Source organism: Epinephelus fuscoguttatus, linkage group LG16 (assembly GCF_011397635.1).
Source record: "Epinephelus fuscoguttatus linkage group LG16, E.fuscoguttatus.final_Chr_v1".
Taxonomy (NCBI): Eukaryota; Metazoa; Chordata; class Actinopteri; order Perciformes; family Serranidae; genus Epinephelus; species Epinephelus fuscoguttatus.
Genome location: NC_064767.1, coordinates 27,882,601 through 27,904,142, shown reverse-complemented (window position 1 = coordinate 27,904,142; position 21,542 = coordinate 27,882,601). Strand labels below are relative to the sequence as shown.

The 21,542-nt window shown below is 41.9% G+C and overlaps 2 protein-coding genes across 12 annotated transcripts in view; one reads left to right on the top strand and one right to left on the bottom strand.

The window, feature by feature from the left end:
* The window catches only part of ggps1 (geranylgeranyl diphosphate synthase 1), a 182,453-nt gene that overhangs the window by 84,551 nt on the left and 76,360 nt on the right, over positions 1-21,542 (bottom strand). The window lies entirely within an intron of this gene.
* The window catches only part of lyst (lysosomal trafficking regulator), a 79,418-nt gene that overhangs the window by 38,444 nt on the left and 19,432 nt on the right, over positions 1-21,542 (top strand). For 5 of the 11 annotated variants that reach the window (XM_049600236.1, XM_049600238.1, XM_049600237.1 and 2 more), the window contains 20 exons: positions 37-222; positions 2,967-3,123; positions 6,112-6,323; positions 6,439-6,505; positions 6,928-7,037; positions 7,756-8,372; positions 8,486-8,659; positions 9,672-9,832; positions 10,587-10,777; positions 11,472-11,717; positions 12,699-12,872; positions 13,643-13,792; positions 14,603-14,740; positions 14,823-15,021; positions 15,113-15,241; positions 16,618-17,242; positions 17,890-18,070; positions 19,855-20,024; positions 20,179-20,409; positions 20,578-20,744. In XM_049600236.1, coding sequence (XP_049456193.1) covers positions 37-222; positions 2,967-3,123; positions 6,112-6,323; positions 6,439-6,505; positions 6,928-7,037; positions 7,756-8,372; positions 8,486-8,659; positions 9,672-9,832; positions 10,587-10,777; positions 11,472-11,717; positions 12,699-12,872; positions 13,643-13,792; positions 14,603-14,740; positions 14,823-15,021; positions 15,113-15,241; positions 16,618-17,242; positions 17,890-18,070; positions 19,855-20,024; positions 20,179-20,409; positions 20,578-20,744 — 4,285 coding nt within the window. The remainder of the gene's footprint in view (positions 1-36; positions 223-2,966; positions 3,124-6,111; positions 6,324-6,438; positions 6,506-6,927; positions 7,038-7,755; positions 8,373-8,485; positions 8,660-9,671; positions 9,833-10,586; positions 10,778-11,471; positions 11,718-12,698; positions 12,873-13,642; positions 13,793-14,602; positions 14,741-14,822; positions 15,022-15,112; positions 15,242-16,617; positions 17,243-17,889; positions 18,071-19,854; positions 20,025-20,178; positions 20,410-20,577; positions 20,745-21,542) is intronic. The other 6 variants (XM_049600243.1, XM_049600246.1, XM_049600244.1 and 3 more) reach the window with 5 other exon arrangements.

Below are 21,542 nucleotides of genomic sequence, written 5' to 3'. Positions count from 1 at the left end.
CTTCAATTAAACTGTTTTGTCTCCTCTCCACTGTAGCTCCAGTCAGTTGAAGAGACGCTGTTTGAGGTGAGAGACCAGCTCTCTCGCTCAGGGGTGGTGAACTCTGACCTTGCTATTCCTCTGTTTGACTCTCTCCTGAGAGTGGCCTTGGCAGAGGTGTCGTCCTGTCCTGATCCCCCTGAGGAGAAGTCAGACAGGGTGAGTCCTGCCTTTGGACAAACTGTGAGTGAAGTTACTGCACCTTTTTATATTCTCAAGTTTTTGTGAGCTACTCGTGTATCAAGAGGCAAGTTCAGGTTATTGCCAGTCAGACACTTGATTCCTCTGCAACTACAGGAGGTACTGTCTTCATCATAGCATAAAGCTACAGCCAAAATGTAACTCTGCTCATCTTTATCTTTTCTATTGGACTGCCGCTACTCAGGAGAATGAAGCTTTTTTTTCAATTCTAATTAAAACTATGAATGCATTGTTTGCATCTTATGTGCACATTTTCAAACAACTGCAAGTATCCTCTTCTTACACTAACAACTACTCCATCTCTACTGCTCTCTGCCTATGTAACAAAGTGCCAGTGTACACTCTAGTTATTCACTTTATTTAATGTTTCTACAATTTCATTTGCTGCTATTTTCAGATCAGTAACAAGATGCTTTTTGGCATCCTGTGGTTTCAAGGCGCGGACCATAAAGCTTAGTTGCATGTCCTATCTGTCGCCACTCCTTTCCTGTTTCCTCTCCCTGTCAGTAAGGATGTAACGACACATCAATCTGGGTCGATATATTGTGCCAATGATCAACGATCCAATATTATGGATTTAAAGTGAAAGCATCGACACATATCGTCATCTTTGAGATAAGATTTTTTTTTGTTGTTGTTGTTGTTGTTCCATGGCACTATTTCTGTCCAAGTACACCTCCTTCCCAAACGTTCAAACAGTGCTAGTTACAGGTAATTGTACACCGCCAACCATAAGCATTTTAATAATGCATATTGTTGCATTGTTGTCCAAAGAATCAGTATAATATTATATTGTAATAAAACTTGTGATTTACACCCCTATCTGTCCTCTCTATAATACAGCTCTAAAGTGCCACCCAAAACTTGAAAGAATAGTAACTATTATCAAAGAAATAAGGGCTGTTTTTTGTGTTCTGTTTTGTGTCTTGCCCTTTCATTAAACAAGGTCTCATCACCAGTTTAATAAGGTGGCAAAGAGGCAAATGGTGTGAAGCAGGGGTGACAACTGGAAAGAATCAAGTGAGGTCAAAACAAGCATGTGACCAGACACAAACTGCATCATATTGTGTGCTGAATGATTGAAACTTATCTTTCAATGTGCCTAACAAGCTGCTGTCGAGGGGACAATGAATCCCTGCCTGATAAAGGTTCGTTCAAACACAAAAGATTGAAAGAACGCACATTTTTTATTTACAGTTGTTAAATTGCTTTTTTTCCCCAGTAGAATGAAACAGATTGTGTTCAGTCATCACACGCTGCTTCTTTGGCTGAACGCCAAGGCAAAATATAAAGAGCAGTGATGTTTATTTAGGAGGGAACCGTACAATGAAAGGAAAAACCATTTTGCAGCTGAGCGTCATCAGGCATCAGGGAGGCTGTGTATGGCCACTCACACTATGTTGCTAAGCAGCCGTTATCTGCCCGATGTGCAACAAAACAGCAGACGTAAATAATGATGGCCTTTGTTTAGAGCAAGCAGTGGATGTGAACGTGAGTGAGCATGGTCTCATTTTGACACCCAATCAGGTCACTGGTGGTACTTTATTTTGAAGATTTTTACATAATAGTGCAAGCTCCTCCAATATAGCCTTCATAAACATATAAAGAATAAATTAGTTGAAATATTCATACATGTCCTTCAGTCACAGTGACTCCCGCTTTCTCAATAGTGACACTGTCAATGTAATCTACATGAATGAATGACTCAACACCATGTGTGGTTAGGATCAGACATGTAACTGCTTTTATTTGTTCCAGGAAGTGTAACAAGTACCAAAAAAGAGAACCCGATGTGAAAAGATAATAATTTTCCTCCTGGTTGTTCTCACTAAAATGACTACCCGCCTGGTAGTGGGTGCCTCCTATCTCACAGCCTCAGATGTGTTTTTCACAAGTCTTAAAATGCCTGTCTGAGTAAGCCTGTTCCAACACTGGGGGATTTAGCTTTTTATATAATAGATTTACCTATTTCCTAAGAGCTTAGTTTCTTTCTCAGTGAACCCAGCAGAGCGTGATGTTCACTTAACCATTACAAGTATGTGCTATGAAGCTCCAAGATTAGTCTTCCACCACAAATTTGTCCACCGTAGGACTATTCTTTGAAATGTTCCCTTCAGCCGCAATTGAATATCAAAGCAGCCTCATATTATGCTGAAAGGAATAGAGGTGTGTATTACAGTAAGCCCCTTCTTTGAACTGGTAAACGGTTTAGAGTTTGACTGTTTACTTGTGTGTGTGTGTGTGTGTGTGTGTGTGTGTGTGTGTGTGTGTGTGTGTGTGTGTGTGTGTGTGTGTGTGTGTGTTTGTCTATGTGCACATATGATGACTGATTGTTCACGTCAAGGAACTGGGCTGTGTGAGTGCCCTGTGAGTCAGCTGATATTTGTCTTATGACCAAAATCTTGTACTTTTTTTTTTACCCTCTCTCTTGAAAACATTTTGTTGGCAATTTTTTCGTTGTATTAGTGGTTGGACCGCTGCTTTTCATGCTTTGTATATTTTAGCAAAACATTCCTAATCCAGGACTGTTTTTTTTTTTTTTAACAGGATTGGGTAAGAGCTTGTGAAATTTATCTCATTTTACGAACTGTTTGACAGTGTACCAGGCGGTGATCTTGTTGTGTTTGGACTGAAAGGGATTCAAGTCCATGAATTTTTCTTGCTTCCCCTCCTCTTTCTCTCTGTGTCTCGGTCTCACTCTTCCTCTGTGACTCTCCTTCTGTCAGAAGCTACAGGTGTTGGCGGAGGGGGTGGCCCCGGCAGGCGATCTGTCAGAGGAGGTGGACGAGGTGCAGAGCTGTGGCGTCAAGCCCCCGGGGGAGGAGGAGGGCTACGACGCTGACAGCGAAAGCAACCCTGAAGACATGGCCAAGCAGGAAGAGGGTAGGTCCATGCTTACTGCCACACCACACACAAACACACACACACACACACGCTTACTTCCATATTTACTCCTCCTCAAAATTCCACAGCTACTGCACACACCTGACTGCTCCTTATGATATTAGCTTAGGCTGGTTTAACGCTTAGCGCACTGTTGCTTTTATGTATTTCACTGTGGATTTTTCACTCTTTTTATCCCCCTAGGGTTATTTTAAGAGCGCTGTTAATTGTTTTTTCATCATGTGCTCCGTCCTCTGTAACATTTGTTTTTGTTTGTGGTAAATGTCAACATACTAATCTTGATGGATTGAGAGGTCGTGTATCGGTCTCAACCTCTAAACCTGTTTATTTTTACCCTTGGGAAATCTTGGTTCTCTTCCCCCTGTTGAATTGATCGCCCAACTATTATTATACTATTATTCATTATTGCATTTCCATGCATTCAGTGGAGGATTTTATATTGAACAGCATCATGTTTTTTTTAACCACTTTGCAGTAAAACCCACATCCTCCTTTGGTTTGCTGTGGAGGATATTTTGCAATAACAAGTGGCTAGTTTTTATGCACACATATGACATGGCAGAAATGGGCCGGAATGCTTTTTTTCTCCTCACAACAGCCTCTTGTGTTAACTCTGACTCTCCACTCTGGTCTCACTGGTTAAGAACGTGGCCTGATTACACCCTTTTTACTTTTTCATCCCCTCAGAATACAATCATTGTTTTACGTTTTACAACTGCAGGCAACTACACTCTGTGGCCTCATGAGCTGGATCTTGTGACTTTAAGTCTCCATCAAATGGAGACTCTAACTTCCTGGAATACTTTTTCGTCTTGAAAAACAGTGAATCTGAAACACTGACCTCATGCTAGATACATTTTACCCCAAACCCAGGCGATAATGCTCCACCCTTTCTCTCATATCTCCTTAATATTGAACATCCTGGTTCAGCTGAAATGCATCATGTTAATAAAGTAAGCACTACTATTACAGTAATAGCTGCTGGCTACTTCAGTCACAGAGTTAATTAAATTAAAGGATGTATAAAATGCTATTCAAATTATTATTTTTTATTTTGTTCAAAAACATAGGATGTCAGTAGCTTAAGTAATGGTCGCTATTAGAGATGAGACAATATACAATGTTGTAGCAGATTGCGATAAAAAAACATTTACAATAACCTGTGGTGAATTTTTATTATCAGGCTAATACTTAACATCATGCCCAGCAGCCCTCAGACAAACTGCTAGGCAACCAGCACTATAGTCTCTGCAGAAACAGGCTGCATAGATACCAACCTAGAAAAAGGATCTTAATCAAGCAAAGCATATTTTATATCAAAAGATATGATGCTTTTTTCTTTGATGCATTAAAAATACCTGTTTCCTAACAAACTGTAAGTGATTCTGGTACGTTTTAGTGCCATTTTAGTGCCGTTTCAAGCATATGTTGATGAGTATCAGGTTAATATCATGATCATTATGCCATTTTCATATCGCTTCATATCTAGTCACCAGCATGTGGTTTCGTAGAAGTCGCAGAGTACACAGGGGGTTGTTGCTTGATTGACAGGTGTCTTAACCTATCACAGTCAGCTGAGGTGTTTGCTACTTGCTCATCTTACATCCTGACTCCCCAGGCTTTCCTATTTCTGCCCAAATTACTATTTCCTGATAAATGCTGTCTCTTCACAATCCAATCATATTGCATCACAATATAGCCCAAACACATACTATTTTTTTATGAAGTCCATTTCCTCATCTAAATGTATTCACTGCAGCTTTACCAGCTTCTTATATTTTGTTATACAGGAGGTTAATTCAAATGATATGTAAATGGTGAAATGGATTGTGAATGGACTTGCAATTTTAAAGCACCTTTCTAGTCTTCTGACCACTCAAAGTGCGTTTACACTGTGAGTCACATTTACCCATTCACACACTGGTGGCCACAAGGTGCCACCTGCTACTCAGCTTTTAGACATTAACACACCATCGAGAGCACTTTGTGGTTCAATATCCTGCCCAAGTATACTTTGACATGTGGACTGGAGGAGCAGAGGATCAAACCGCTGATCCTCCCGATTGGCGGACAACCTAAACTACCTCGTGAGCCTCACCTGTCTGCTGAGGTATAAAGACTACATTTCTTTCCCAAGATCACATTAAAAAATGACATACAGTGGATACTCTTGCAATATATTTAATTATATTGAATATACTTTATTTCAAACACTTAAAAGATAAATGAAATATATAAAAAACTTAAGAAAATAACCAACAATTAATGGTGAACATGTAGAACAGACTTGCAATAAGCAACATGAATTATTATTTCATGTCCAAAATGGAATAGGAAAAGCAATATGCTTGTCAAGACCCATCCTATCCTATACTAATCCATCAATACTAAGTCAATCACATAAACCAGCTCTCAGCCCCAGCCCCCATCCTCACAACTATACCACTATGTTATGTTAATTTTACCTCAAACACAAGCATGTCAATTTTTCACACAACGATATTAAGTGATACCTGTTGGTATACGCCTTTGACTTTATATTTCCTGACAGGCTCAGCAGTATATATCTGGATGTGTGAGTGTTAGATGGAGGCAAACTGTGTAGCTGTGCACAGGGAGAGAGAGCAAGCTTCATTAATCAAAGGAGGTCCCAGAAGCAGTGTGAGAGCCTGCTGGGCTGCTCTCCTGTAAATCATGAGGGGACTCCCATGCTGCTCTGAGGCTGAGCACAGCACTGAGGCTAATTCATTTTTATGAGCTGCCTCCAAGATGGGAGGATAGAGCCGAAGCAGGGAATGCCTGTGGATTGTTAAGGTGTTTAAGTGACACCACTGGCCAGTGTATGTGTGTCTGTGCTAGCATGTGTGCTGTGCCAGTCAGTGTGTGGCTGATCACATCTCCATGCCTGAGTGCGAGTCTCTTGTTGTGTCACTCATCTCGCATTGGTGTGTGTTGTGGTTCTCTTAGGAGTAAAGGTGGAGTCTGCTCTGCTGCGTGAGTTTGCGGCGGTGGCAGACGGGCCCAGGCGCGGCGAGCTGCTGTTCCCAGAGATCTGCACAATGGAGCTGCAACTGCTCGCCACCGGCTCCCCAGACCTGGATGTTCTGAGTCATGTATTTCACAGCCTGCTGGGTGCAGTGCACGCCAACTGCCGCAATGCCGCCTTACTCTATGACCAGGTCAGACTGACCGCATCTTTTTGTGCTGCTCTTAACTGCTTCAGCAGTCTGTCTTACTTTTCTCCTCAGCTGTGCTCTGAGGAATATGACTGACCTCTTGTTCTGGTCCTCACAGGGGGGAGTTAAAACCATCCTGTCTGGCTTTCACAGCATCCTCAGCCAAACAGACCCCTCCTTGACAGGTTTGTTATTTCTTCTGGTTTATTTTTGTCTTATCTGACACTGTAGGATATTATTCATGTGTGACATCTAGAGGGAAAAAATGGGTACACTCAGTTTGCAAATTTTCTTTTTCCTGCTGCTGACATTTCGACTGGGTCCTCAGGGTTCAAGCGTCATTCTCAGTCTGAATCATTCTAGTAATTCTTGGGAAAATCTGTACCCAAAGGATTGATTTTATATATAGAATGTATCTTTATCCTATATGCTGTTGTTAAATATTCTCATGTATGTAGCCTTTTTGTTTTTCTGTACCATTTCTGTTTATTGCTGAGAGCAACACGAGGAGTGATGCTGTTTTGTGTTTCTGCCTGTGGTGTTCTGGTGCATGCCCAAGTGAATGAAAACTGTTTACGTAATCTGCTCTTCATTGGTCTACGTTCAGATTGCCAGACTGTGCTAGTGGAGCTGCTGGTTGCCATGGTGAGCCAGCGAATCACAGCGGAGGAACTGGCTCTATTGATTCGCCTCTTCCTGGAGAAGACCCCACCTACTGTAAATAGCAAACTCTATCAGTCACTCAACAATGCACTGTTAGCTTACGTTCGGGGTGTTGACACTGATAGCTTATGCTCACACTGTCTGTACATTCAATTTTTCAGCAGGAACAAGAACTTATTTGTAAGACACCCTTCCTGTCACACTCTCTTCTCACTCCTTGGCTCTTAAAAACTCATCAACACATAATGCTCCCTCAGGCCCTCTTCATTCTATATACAGTTAACACCAATGTGTGCGGAACAGATGTGATGCTACAACGTATTACCGCAGGTCTGTGTTTAATTGGAATCAGGCAGCAGACATCATTTAAAACCTCTCTCCCAGAAAAAGGTTCCCCACAGGGAGGAAAGGGGGTTATTTTTAACCATGCGAACTTACTGACATGTTTTCCATCTCTGAAAATGAGGCATGTCAGTGACTACAGTGGCCACATGTGATTATTTTTGTACTTCTACCTAGGTTTTTCTGTTTCAGAGAGGTTTGCCACATTCTGTCAGGACTCTCAAAGTTACCACAGGTTTAATACTGAGCTAGTTTAGATGGGTCTAAAGTAATTTAAGTAATTAAACTTCTCAGTAATGTGATTTTTCTTTATTTTCTTCACTTAATTTAGGGATTAAAAACTCAATAATAATTGTATCAAGTGTTTTCTTTATCAGATCTTAAATGACAGACTGTCCATCTCACTCCATATTTACTTTGTTACCTGCAGGAGATTTTACTGAAAGGCATCCTACAAATCGTCGAAGCCAACGTAAATATAGAACCTCTTCACTTCCTGACCTTTCCAATAATCCTCGGGGCTTTGACTCCAGGAGGGGTTTCTACTGGCTCCAGACAGAATGGTGCTGTCGGAGGGAAAAGTGTCGGTTTGCTCTGGAAAGGCAAACTATCTCCTGGGCGCAGGGAGGGGGACACTGAGTACCGACCAAGCCACCTCCGTTCCTCGCCCTGGCACATTGCTCCTCTCCACTTGCCCCTGGTAGGGCAGAACTGCTGGCCCCACATGGCTAGCGGCTTCAGCGCCTCTATGTGGCTGAGGGTGGCAGAGCAGAGCAAGGATGGGGACAAAGACAATGGTGAGACACACATTGTTCACCAAGACCCTTTAATGCTTGAAGTGCATAAATATGAACTGATTTTTTTGACATTCTTTTGTAATTATTTTCCAGAGGTGAGTAACGCTCCTGGAGCTGAGTCCCACCATGGCTCCTCTCAGGCTAGGATGAGATTAATAGAGGAAGGCCTCATTCATATTCTGTCCATGGGTTCCAAGGCACTGATGCTTCAAGTGTGGGCAGACTTCTCTACAGGCTCTCTCACATTCAGGTGAGCTACAGTGTAGTGTACAGTCTCAAAGATGTGTGTGGAGAATGAGTTACTATTTCTTAAGTATTTGTAGTTTATGAACTGTGAACTATTGTAATGTGCTGTTCCTTCAGGATTTGTATAGACCCAAACGATGAGATAAAAGCAGGGCTGCTGGCCCAGGCAGATTCTGGCGAGGACCTACTCCGAGCGGGCCAATGGCAGCATCTTGGCCTCACTTACTCCCAGCAGCCAGAGGGCAAAAAGAACATCCATGGCCGTGTGATTGTCTGGGTGTGTGGTATCAGGTGAGGAACGTGTAACAGCAAGTGTAAGGCCCAATCCCATGTCTTATTTTTACCTCCATCCCTCCATTTTCAAGTGCCCCTTTGCCCCGTAGAACAGAGTTACTAGGAGTAAGGGTGAAAAGCTTCCATAGTGACAACCCTTTTAAGACCCTGAAACATCATTGGTAAGGTCATCATCATCAATGGTGTTTAAGTAAACAGATTCAACTATGGCAATAATGGTATTATCACAATGACATTTATTATCTGATGGAGATATAAAAGGATGGACGCCGCTGTTCATTTACAGCAACGTTTTACGCTATCAATTGATCAATCAAGTCATCAAATAGAATAGAACACTGCTTCATTACCAGGCCACATTAACATTAGCAACTCATGCTCATTTCGTGCCAGTCTGTACTGATATTACAGGAGGGCAGCAACTTCACTGCTGGACATTAAATTTTGGGCATCATATGCCAACGAAGGGGGGATGATGCAACATGGAAATGTATCAAAATGCTGGACTGTCATGCACAAATCAGCAATAGCGGTGTAATGTTAGCTCACTTGCTAGTTGGCCACAGAGACATCAGCATACCACTAGTGTTTTGTTACAAAGAAAACGACTGTAACACATTGAAAAGACATTAAACTAAGATAATATGATCATTACGCAATTTTTGAAATCTTTATAAGCATAGGAAATACAATGTGGGTTTATTTTGTTGCTTGTGCAGCCATCTTGCCAGCAATTTGTCAAAACACTTGGTTTGGAGTGTGCCTCTGAAAAAACTCAGTTTGGAGGGCCATGTAGACACCATGTGGACACCCCTGTACTATGCCCTACCCTTCTGGCCCAACAAGAGCTGGTAGACCTACCCCTAGACATAAGGCAAAACAGAGCAGTAAGGGCTAAGTGGTGGGGGCGAGGGGTGTATTGGGTTTGAGCCTGAGACTGTGGCAGTTTAGTTTTAAATCTCATAAAAAAGCGAACACTAACCTTCACTTAACCTGCTCTCTGTTTCAGGAAATGTGAGGTTTCTTTGGACTACACCCTACCCAGAAAGTCCAGTTTATCATCCGACAGCAACAAAACCTTCTGCATGTTGGGCCACAGCATGCTGTCCTCTGAGGAGCTGTTGAAGCAGGGCAGACGCTGGAGCATGGGCACCGTGCTTCTCTTTAATGGTAGGACCTCCTGTCTTCTTTATCTAACTGGAATCATGTGTCCATAAACTGTTAGACGCTTAATCCCAGTCAGTCGCTCATCATCTTACTCTACATGCATACGTACAATCTGTTATAATCCTTTACATAATTTCATCTGTTACACCTCAGTGCTGCTCTCTGCTGGTACACTGATTATTACCAACTTCTCTTTTATAAGCAGTAAATATTTTACATAAATGTACAGTAATGGTTTGTGGTGCAGTAATATATTTAAAGCGTAACCAGTCTAGGGGCTGTAAAATGCTGTTGCTGGTGTGTGTTGCATGCTGTAGATTCTCAGCATTCTCTCCAGAGGCTAACTGAATACTACTCTTGTTGCCTCTAATTGGCTGTGAATGACTGGCCTCAAGGCGATCTCAACCTGTGAACCCAACTGATGTCTTTAGACAAGCTTTAGCCTCTCTGCTGTCATAGGTAGCAGTTTCGTCTTGGAGATGACGGATGGTGAGAAACACCAAGGTTTCAACAACAGGAAAACAGGAAATAAAACATCAAGGTGCACTGTGGCTCCTGAAGGGTCTTGCTTTGTGTCACATCATATGTCTCTACTTCATGGGTTATTGACGGAATGATATAAATCATTTACCCTTTGGGTTGATTTTGGGTCAGTGTTGGGTTTCTTACAGTTCTGTTCTGTTCTGTAGTAAGTTAAATCTGCAGTGTTTGCCTCTTTGGGAGAGTAATTGTAACGTTGTTTGCCTCCATATTTCAGGGTCTAGAATAGGATCTGAGGAGGCCCTCTACCTGTACACCAGTGGCCCTGACCTCACCTCAATCATGCCTTGCAAATACGGCAAGCCCAGTGGGACAGTGTCCAAGTTTGTCACTCTGGAGGGCCTGAAGTGTGAGCACGTACGAGAGTTTCTGATGAAGAATAAGGACATGGACACAACTGCTTTGGTCGTAAGTCTTTGTTGACAGGGAACATTAACTTAATCAATTCACAACACAGAAACATGCACATCTAAAACAGAACAGATGATGAAGCAGTGTTTTATTGTCACTGTTGTTTCCACCAGCGTCTGCAAGTTAAAATGCAGAGTGACACTGCTGTTAAACCCTGTACTTATATGTTGTGATTCAAGTGTTCTGTAAGCATAGCAAATCCCTCCTATGTCTCATTTATTGTTTCATTTCATGGTGTATGAGTAATGCGCTGTTCCAATTAGCTGTCATTAATGATACTGCACGGTAGGAAGTAATTTTTCCCCAATGGAAAAAGCTATTACAGTTAAGCTGCTGCTATTTCAGTGAGACTGAAAATAGTTTTTCTCCCATTAAATGCTAATGTCTTTGTTGATAATAACTCTGCTGATTAACAAAAAAAAAACAAAAAACGAAGGGAGTAAGACAAGAAGAATGAACGATTTCCTCTTCACAGCTTTATAATTTCTGGTATGCTATAAACATGTCTAACACAGGTCTTAATCCATGCTAGAAATTGTAGCCTCAGGCTAGCTGGCCTTCTTGCTGGGGTCTAATTGAATTTCAACAAAGAGATTTGCCGCAGTAAATACCTAAAACTGTAAATAACCAATGTTACTGGATGATAGTTTTGCCTGTGAATTAAAATTGTGTGGATTGTGTTTCTGTATAGGAGAGCTTGGCAGTCGTGTATGCTCCCAGCAGTCCAAGAGTCTACACTATCTATGAGCCTGTAATCAGGATGAAGGGTCAGGCCAAGACGGTGGTAACCCAGCGGCCATTCAGCTCCAAGGAAGTGCAGAGTGTTTCCCTGGAGCCAAACTCTTTCCGAGCTCTGCTCCCCACTGAGACCCATGGCCTGCAGAGCGTTCTGCACAAGATCGGAGGAACAGGAAATTTTGTTTTCCTCTTCGCACAGGTACAATGGCCCATATTTTCAATGGAGCTTTAGTTCTAGCTGAGTCCAAGTGATTCCCTGTCGTTGTGATATATCTGAATGTAATATCGGACATTCAGCACCCCCATACAGCCCAAATGGAATGATCCTTGTTTCATCACCTCATTTTCCCACAACTGCAACAACTTAGCAGTTAGATTAGTAGTTGAATTGTGCTCCTTAGATCAAATTGTTGAGTAGTCAACTATTCAGGGTCACCCCTAGATCGCACTAACTTCTGCTTACTAAGTGTTCATCTATTTACTCCTGTGCAACATGTTTGAGACAATAAACACAAACAAAGAAGGAAGGCATTCAGTTCAAGTCATAAATACTAATAGACTGGATGTCATACAACATTAAAGATTCCAGATTCTTAGATCTGAGAATTTGCTGCTTTTCCTGTCTTAGTGTTATAATAAATTTGATATCTTTTTTTTTTTTGGAATGTTGGTTAGAAAAACCAAGACATTTGATAACATCACCTTGGCTCTAGGAAATTGTCGTTGGCATTTCTCACTGATTACTAATGATTTATGCATGTTGTATGCTGCTTCTTGCTAATATTCATGAAGGTGGCCCATATGACCAGCAATGCAAGGAATTTGTTTCTAGGCCCCAAAAATAAATGACAAAGCTGTATTATTTGTGTGAATATGGCAATGAATTACCTCATGTTTGAACCCTGTAATTAGGTTACTCATCTGTGTTGGATGTGGAAGTCTTATGGTTTTGTTGCACTTGTTTCTATCCTTCAATAGGAATTGTAGTTAAATGTCACTTCTACAGACAAAGTTTGATGTTAGGCTTGTGTGTGCTTTTGTGAGAACACAGTAACTGTAGCAGGAACAGTGTGAAATAACGTTTTGTAACTCCAATTTCAGGCCTGCATTGTTCACATTCATACTTTTTTTTTTTTTTTTTTGTTCCTCTGTCCCTCGTCTCTCGGTCTGCGGCGTCCAGACGGTGGAGCTGAGTGACTGTGAGAAGACCCAGGCTCTGGCCCTGCGGGTGCTGCTGTCTTTGTCCAAGTTTAACCAACACCGCATCCATGAAATGGACTGTTACCATGGTTACTCTATGATCCACCAGGTCCTCATCAAGTCAAAATGCATCGTGGGATATCATATGCTGAAAGTGAGTCACACCGTGAACTCTTTGCTGTCTCATGTACCCACAACCTCTGCTGATCTGCGCAGTAAAACATATTAATTTTACCATGAATCCGATCCAGCCCGACTCACCGGAGCCTCTTTGAGCCGGTGTTGGTGACCCTGCTGTTACTTGACCCTCTGGCTGTGTCTGTAATTGAGCTGTGTGATGGCTGTGTGCTGAAATGGATTCTGTCTGACTTGATGAAACACTGAGCTCCTGCAGAGTCACACAGCACCTCTGATTGCCTTTGTCACTTCAGGCTTCCACATACTGTATTGTATAGCACAGAACTGCACTGATTAGTGACATTAAACCCTCATAATCAGTCTTATATATTAAAAGGAACACGCTGTGTTACAGTTGTTGGATTTGTGTCTCACTTGTACATTTGTATTTACGTTGCAAAAAGACGGCCAACTTCTATCTTACATCAGCCTACCAGAGACCCAGAGGACTGTTAGATTTATAACCACTGCAGTGAAGCTGGTCACAAATGATAGACTCTGATCAATACAGACACGGCTGCTCAGAGGGTAAATGGCAGTGGTTTTGACCGAGTGATAAGCACTCCAAAAAATTTCATGGAGAATTTATTGACTCTCCTCCTGTCTGGGATTCTGCACTGTAAGGTTGTTTCTGCAGAGATAGTGATTATCAATATGTTGAGGTGTGTGTCTGATGAGAGTGACCAGCACACTATCATAGAAACATTTTAAAGGAACTGATGTGGTGACCATATTCTGTCTATCTAGACGTTACTGGATGGATGTTGCAGCGCACCCATCCTCATCCTGGGGGAGGATGGGCAGTTCCGTTTGGATGCTGAGTCCATCGCTGTGGTTCAGGATATCAGGCTTCTCTCAGACATCCTGCTGGACTGGAAAATATGGGCCAAGGCTGAGGTAAACACAAACATCACAGGATCTGTCAAACAGTTTGACACAGTATAACAAAAGCAAGAAAACATGACAGAATAAACATACATTAAGCACGCACAAAGATGAGCAGTCATATTTCCAGCTAGGTGGTTATCATCAATTCAGATTGAGACAACAAAGATGTTCAAAGATAATTTGTTGTCCTTTTGTATTAGTCAAATATGAAGTAAAACTGCTGTCAGGATAAAGAGTACATGTGTAGCTCTAGATGAGTTAAATATTCAATATGATATTTAGTTGTTTTTACATCAGATTTGAAGGAACAGCAATACAGAGAAGTAAGAAAAGAGAAAGTCATTAATGCTGAATGGCTTTTCTGTATCTGCATGCTTCTAGTTTCCCAAGGTCTTTTAATTTATTAACATCCTTTCCTGATGAGAGGAAGAAAGCTCAGAGCATCATCATCTAATGATGAGCTGGTTAATAAATTCATACCCCTCAGGAGCAACTCTCAGCAATCACAATTTCGGTCTTTACTATGTTTCCAAATAATACTCAGGGTTTAAAAGGAATAAATTGGTTTAAACTATTTTTTGCCTACATTTTATTTCCTGACAAACCTAGAGGTTTGGGGAGGAAACACTAATGGCTGCTAATCTTGCGGTAATAAACACAGATAAATCAAAGAAGTGAATATAATAAGTCCTGTATGTTTTGCATTCTGTGCAGCTCTACTTAACTTTGCTAGTGGTACCACTCACCATTAGATGATGAAGAGCCAGGTAATATGTCTGCCTCTTCATTGTCATTCACTCTTTGTGTTGTTCCTGTCAGTGTGGAGTGTGGGAAACACTGCTCGCTGCCTTAGAGATCCTCATCAGAGTGCACCACCCTCATCAGGTCTTCAACATCCGTCAGTTCCTCAAGGCTCAGGTCGTGCACCGTTTCCTGCTCACCTGCCAGGTGTTACAGGTAGGTCACAGTCATGAAGCCGCTGTAAAAATACCCTTTGCCTCTTCAGAGACTGTCACTGACACAGTATGTTTGTCTTAAGGAGCATCGGGACGAGCATCTGACTGCCATCCCGCAGGACGTCTGTCTGTCGTTTGTCAAAATCATCCAGGAGGTACTCGGGTCTCCTCCGGACATGGACCTGCTCAAACTGATCTACAACTTCCTGCTGGCTGTTCACCCACCTACCAACACCTACGTCTGCCACACTCCATCCAGCTTCTACTTCTCACTACACATAGGTGAGGAAGAAGTACAGTTGATAGCAGCACCTCGTATCAAAGTGCCATTAATTTAATGCACTGGGTTCTTTTCATGTTTCTTATTTGTCAGACGGGAAGCTGTACCAGGAGAAGGTGCAGTCCATCATGTACCTGAGACACTCAAACAGTGGAGGAAAGTCTGCTAGCAGCTCTGTGCTGTCACTCTCCCCCACTGTCTTCACTGATGCTCCCCATGAAGGTAAAGCTGTTTCAACTATATTAAACTTTAAAGGGCTTGTTCACCCTGAAATGAAAAAACATATTATTCCTCTTAACGGTAGTGCTGTTTATCAATCTGGATTGTTTTGGTGTGGGTTGCAGAGTGTTGGCAATATCTGGCATAGAGATGTGTCATCTTCTCAGTATAACTAGATGGCACTCGGCTTGTGATGTTCAAAGCGCCAAAAGCGTTAGCTAGCTCAGTGGTGCTAGGGGAGCTAGCAGTATCAAGCTATTAGTTAGAAAATAGTAGATGCGCGCTTCCTCCTGCGTGGTGATACAGTTGCCGGTTATAGATTGGTTTACAGAAAATAGTTCCTACGTGAAACTTCTCACAAAGAGTTCTGTGGATTATCTTGAGTAACCGGGTTGTGATTTTTGGAAGGAGATATTGGCGTTGAGTTTGTCAAATGTATTTTTTAGGCGCTTTGAGCACCACAAGCTGAGTGCCATCTAGTTCCGTTATATTAAAGAGCAGGAAGACATCTCTACAGCCGATATCTCCAACACTCTGCAACTTATACCAAAACAGTCTCAATTGATAAACAGCACTACATGTAAGAGTAAAAATATATGTTTTTGATTTTGGGGTGAACTATCCCTTTAAAACACTCCAAGGCATCCAGCACAGTGAAGATGATTAAAGACAAACCCTCAGTTATAAATAGGAAGATCAGCAGTGCTTTTACGAGTTTACTGTGTCAGCCCTGTTTAGTCATTGTGATTAATAACAGTCACCAGAGTTTTATTTTAAGTGCCTAATGTAAACACCATTACTTCTTGGAAAAGCTGATGCATGAGCATTCATTCATTAGGTCATTATGTGTTTGTGAAACTCTCTCTAATCTTCCTGTTCTTTGCTTTAAAAAAGATTTAATCCAACCGCTGCACTTAATAGTATTTCTCACACAGCTCTTCTTTATTACATGTCTTGTATATCTTTCTAACTACGCCATTTTATCTTTTTTATCAGAGCTATTATTGTTCTACTCAGCTTTACAATTATGAGTCTCTTTTGTCATCATAGCCTGGGTTTTTGAGTTTTATTCTTTTTATTTACGTGAAAGCACTTCATGGTGTAACTTAAGGACAGGGTTGTATGAATGAAATAAATTTGACTCTACACTCAGCGACTGACATTGCCAGTATTGACCTGCATTTACTGACCGCAATTTTGTCAATGAACAGCCGTGACATCATGTTATTCATCACAGCCATAAGTCTATCAAGATTGCTATTTGCACTGCAAGTCTCACACAGCGCCTGTGTCTGCATACAAATAAGGCCCTTTGCAGCCTTCAGTTATCAAGTCTAATAATTTATAAATGCTGAATCATTTTTGTCCTGTTTTTCCAGGCCATCTCCATGCTCCTTCCCCTGAACATGGAGGTGATGATCATTCGTTACGCCCGCCTAGTCTGGCACCGTCTCCCTACTCCTCCCCTCTGCTGACACCTCGACTCGGACACGGTGGCTCAAATGAGGCAGGCGAAGGTGACGGGGTCTCCCTCGCCACTCAGCAGACTCTTGGCAGCACAGAGACACTCAAGAAGGGCGTAGGGGATGAGCAGCTCCTGAGTAGCTGCGAATCAGCCAAGACAATCTGTGAGTCTAAGGACATAGGTGAGGGAGGAGCCCTGCGCACTCCTTCCATCAGCGTGGAGGAGGAGCGGGACGAGGCAGCAGAGGTGGACAGCCTTGCAGAGGGCAGCGTCGGGGTGGCAGAGTCTGAGGACAGGTTTGACTGGGCCAGTGATGAGGCACCCCGCCGCCCTGACAGCCTGAAAGGCATCCAGTCCTTCCAGAGGAGTCACAGCAATCTGGCCAGTCTGGGCCTGGCCTTCCCAGCGCCAAATGGCTCGTTGGCTATTGGCCGATGGCCCAGTACGGCTGACAGAGGCTCCATGCCTGAGGACTGGGAGAGCTATACCTACTCCCCTGGCTATGAGAGGGCGCAGAGTAAGACTGAGTCCAATGACAGGTATGCTTGTTTGAACGTCACACACAGTATTACTGTATCTCAAGAAAATATTCTAAGGATATTCTAACTGAATGCTCAATATCATTGCTTATTTTAATTAAGTCAGCCCATACCAAATGTTTCCCAGTCTATAAATGACTCGCACTGACAGTCTCTTTCAACGTTTTATCTTACTGCATGTCCATGTAGGTTTTGTTCTGCTACATAACTCAAAAAAAGATAAATACCTTGTCCTTCTCTGCTTGATACAGGAGAGCTGTATAGGGATTTGCATAATCTAAATAAAGCATTTGGTTATGGTAATAATCCTTAGCCAACTTTGAAAGCGATTTGTACTGCGGTGACAGTTTCAGTTTATTTCTACCTGCCAGCCGGCTGCTGACTTTAGATGATAGGAAATTAAAAAACAATTTATTCCACGTAATCCTGTTTTCTCACCAAAGTCACCTCTGTCTTTTTATGAAACACTGTGTGGTCTGTGGCTGTCATTTAGACATCTGATTTGTTGATGAAATTCAAGCTGTGTCGAAACTTTCAAGGGAAAAATAATGGCTTTTTTACTTGTCATTGTAAGCCCCGATAGAGGATATTCATCAACCTGTTCCTGCACAGTGATTCAGCACTAAAGTTTAAGCTGTGTTTCTAAGGTCCAGCACTGAGGACTGCCTGGTGCTGATCTGCTGTGGACTCTATGATCTTCTGAGGGGCATCTTGCTGTTGTTGCCTGACCTCATGCTTGAGGAGGTTATGGATAAACTCATCCAACCAGAGGCCCTCATTGTCCTGGTCAACCACTCATCACCTCTCATCCAGCAAGGAGTCATGAAGGTTAGTTCAGTGTCCTCTCTGATTAGTCGTAAATACTGTGGAGCATCTTGATCTTATTAATATGGAAGCAATGAGAGGCAAGTGAGGAAAAAAATGATGGTGATCCATTTACCAAGTCTCATCTTGATTATTTTCTCTCCTGACTCAAGAACAGAATGAAAAAGTGGTTTGTCAGGATAATATTTCTAAGTTCCTTTATTTATTTATTTATGTTTTAATAGGATCATTTTTCATCTGTTTTCACAGTTTAAAAAAAAAAAGCTTTGGCAGGTGACTTTTTTTTGTTAGAATCATTTCAAGTCTGTAATACTCATTTCGCTCACAATAGGCTGAAGAGCACCACCACCCCATGCTCTAAATAAAATTACTAATTATTACAGAATTACTGTAACATCATTCTTTTGACTAAAAATGTATTTCAAATGACTATAATCTGCGGTCAGCATTAGCATTAGCATTAGCAAAGTGACGTTACAGTCATACTGCATAAATTGCCAACACACAATATATGTACTTTGTGTTTATAGTGCATGCAGAAATTAAAACTCACCTGAAAGAAAACATGAATGCTTTTAGTCCTATTTATAACGCAGTGTCATGGTGCACTTCAACCTCTTGCTTATTGCTGACGCAATATGAACGTGACACTTGGATGAAAACACATTCAACAATTTCTGGCTCTATCTGAGCAATGTTTGGATACTTCAGTGCGTAGTTTTCCACCACAAGAGTGGATCCTAGTCGGCTCGTAGTGGTGTCTCATTCTGGTAACGTTTCATCTCTTCTTCAAAAAGGGTAGGCAGGGAGGCAGCAGGTGCAACACTCGCTGTATGTCTCCCCGAACAGGTCACACATCGCGGACAGCTCAGTGGGTGGTGTTGGCGCAGCAGGCTCCTCCATCGGCGCCTCTCCCTCCCGCTGCGTCCCGAACGGGATTCGCCGTGATATACAACATTATTGATAGTATTAATTAATTATTAATGATATTCAGATTATCAAATTTAGGTTCGAACTTATAAAAATATATATATTCAAATATATTTCTAACTTAGATTTTTTTTTTTTTTTTTTTTTTTTTGGACAGCCTTAACACACATATTTACAGCTGGTCTATTCACACGGGATTAGTATTACCTGAGGTAACTGTCCGGGACCCTTTTACAGAAGGTAAAAGTCGCGGTAATCTTTACTGACATCGTGCGGTAATGATTACTGACATGGCACATTCGGACGGGACTAAAATCTCTGGTAATTATTACTTTACCCCACGTCCCTATATAAAACTAATCCCGTCCAAATAGGGCTTTAGAAAATTATTCACCACAGGCCTCTCAGGCAAATTTAGCACCAGGAGTCAGATATTACTGGGCTTATGCAGATGGGAGATAACATAGTACTGTATCCCTCAGTGGCAAATGACATGTTTTTGCTCATTATCATTCTCAAAAGTCACATTCACACATTTGTTTTACATCTTAGAAGAGCCGTAGAGATCCTGGTAAGCAGATTTAAGCAATCAGGTTTCCTCCTGTTTTCAGTCTCAATGCTAAGCTAAGCTAATAGGTTGCTGGCAGTAGCTTCATATTTATCATACAGACATGAGAATCATATCAGTTTTCTCTAACTCTCAGAATGAAGGCAAATAACTGCCCAAGTGCCTCAAGATCTTCAGAAAAAATTTTGTACTCTGACATCGTTGCCAGCGTGTTAGCAAAGTATCCCAATAAACTGCCAGTGTTAGGACTAACCTTTCTGAAGTTAACTCATATTATTCTCTCTCCTAGCTGCTGGATGCATATTTCAGCAGAGCCCTCAAGGAGCAGAAGGAGAAATTTCTGAAGAACCATGGCTTCTCACTGCTGGCCAACCAGCTGTACATCCACCAGGGCAGCCAGGGGCTCCTTGAATGCTTCCTGGAGATGCTGTTTGGACGGCCGGTGGGCCTGGAGGAAGAGTGAGTCCAGGGACAGTATGATGTCTAGTGCACCATAGGCTGAGTGTTTTATCTTATTATAGTATGCATAGGATTGTCTACTGTATGAATAAATTTGTTTGATGCACACATTTGTGCACGTTGTAATATTTTTCTTCTCTGTATTGCTTCACAGTCTGGACCTGGAGGAAATGGAAAATATCTCACCCTTTAGAAAGCGCTGTATCATCCCAGTGTTGGGTCTTATTGAGAACTCACTGTATGAGAACTCCTTGGTACACAACATCCTATGTATGCTGCTGCAGCTTCTCAACGCCTGCCCCAAGCTGGCAGACATTCTGCTAGACCACGGACTGCTCTACGTGCTCTTTAACACCCTCTCCACCCTCAATGGCATGGAGAATGGGTACGGCTGCCAGAACAGAGGACGATTCATTCAAACACCTCCACGGGTTTTATCTTGAACCTTTGAGCCATGAATTGAATCATTAATCCTCTCTCACTGCTCATTGATCTATACCAGACTCACTTCCTGTGCTTCATATTTTCTGCTTTTCTTGTCCTCCCCCTGCAGTATTCCCCTGAATGACTACAAGCTTCTGGTGTGTGACATCCAGCAGCTGTTGGTGGCTGTGACTATCCACTCCTGCAGCTCTTCAGGGTCCCAGTACTTTCGCATCATTGAAGACCTCATTACGTTACTGGGTTTCATGCAGACCAGCAAGATGCGTCGTACACAGGGTGAGGGCTAAAATTCAATGCACATGCAAAATACATCAGTGTTGTCATCTGCTATGCTCTGCAGTTCTGAATGATATGAAGCTGCCAAGCTCTGCTGCAGAAAGAGAGTGGGCTGTCACTTAATTATCTACAACTGCAGAGTGGAAACTCATTTGAGAAAAAATGTAATTTGAGAAATATCTCACATCTCCGTCTTCCTGCTAAATAGTTTCCTCTCATTCTTCCTTTAAATTTGCACTCTACAACGTATCTCTACCATCTCTTCCTCGTTAGTGCTGATGTCTTTGCTGTTTTGTGATGTGATAAAATCATTCTGTAATCACAGAAACATTACAAAGGCATTACGGCCCTGTACATGGCTCTCTTTATTTTTGGTTGTTTGTCATTTTAGTAGTACTCGACTGTATCACTTCCCTCATTGGGCCAACAGTTCGTGAGGAGCTGTGTGTTTGTAAGGCTTGATCATTGGCGTAATCAACTATCCCAAACTGCTATGTAAGGATACCTCTGCTCTGTTTGTGGGCAGGATTCATTGATAGAAATGTTGCCCAAGAGTAAAAAAAATTGAAAGTGAGCAGATTGAAACACAACATATGTAGCAGTGTTAGGGGAACTTAAATCATTACCACGCTGTCATCGCAAAGACCTACAGAGATATGAATAAAGACAAATGGTTTGATATGAAATTAGAAGCCAAAAATAAATCAATAAAATCTAAAACAAAAACTGTTGAAACTCTCACCTGAATGCACATCACGCTGATATTAATGGAATATTAAAGGCATACTATGCTGATTT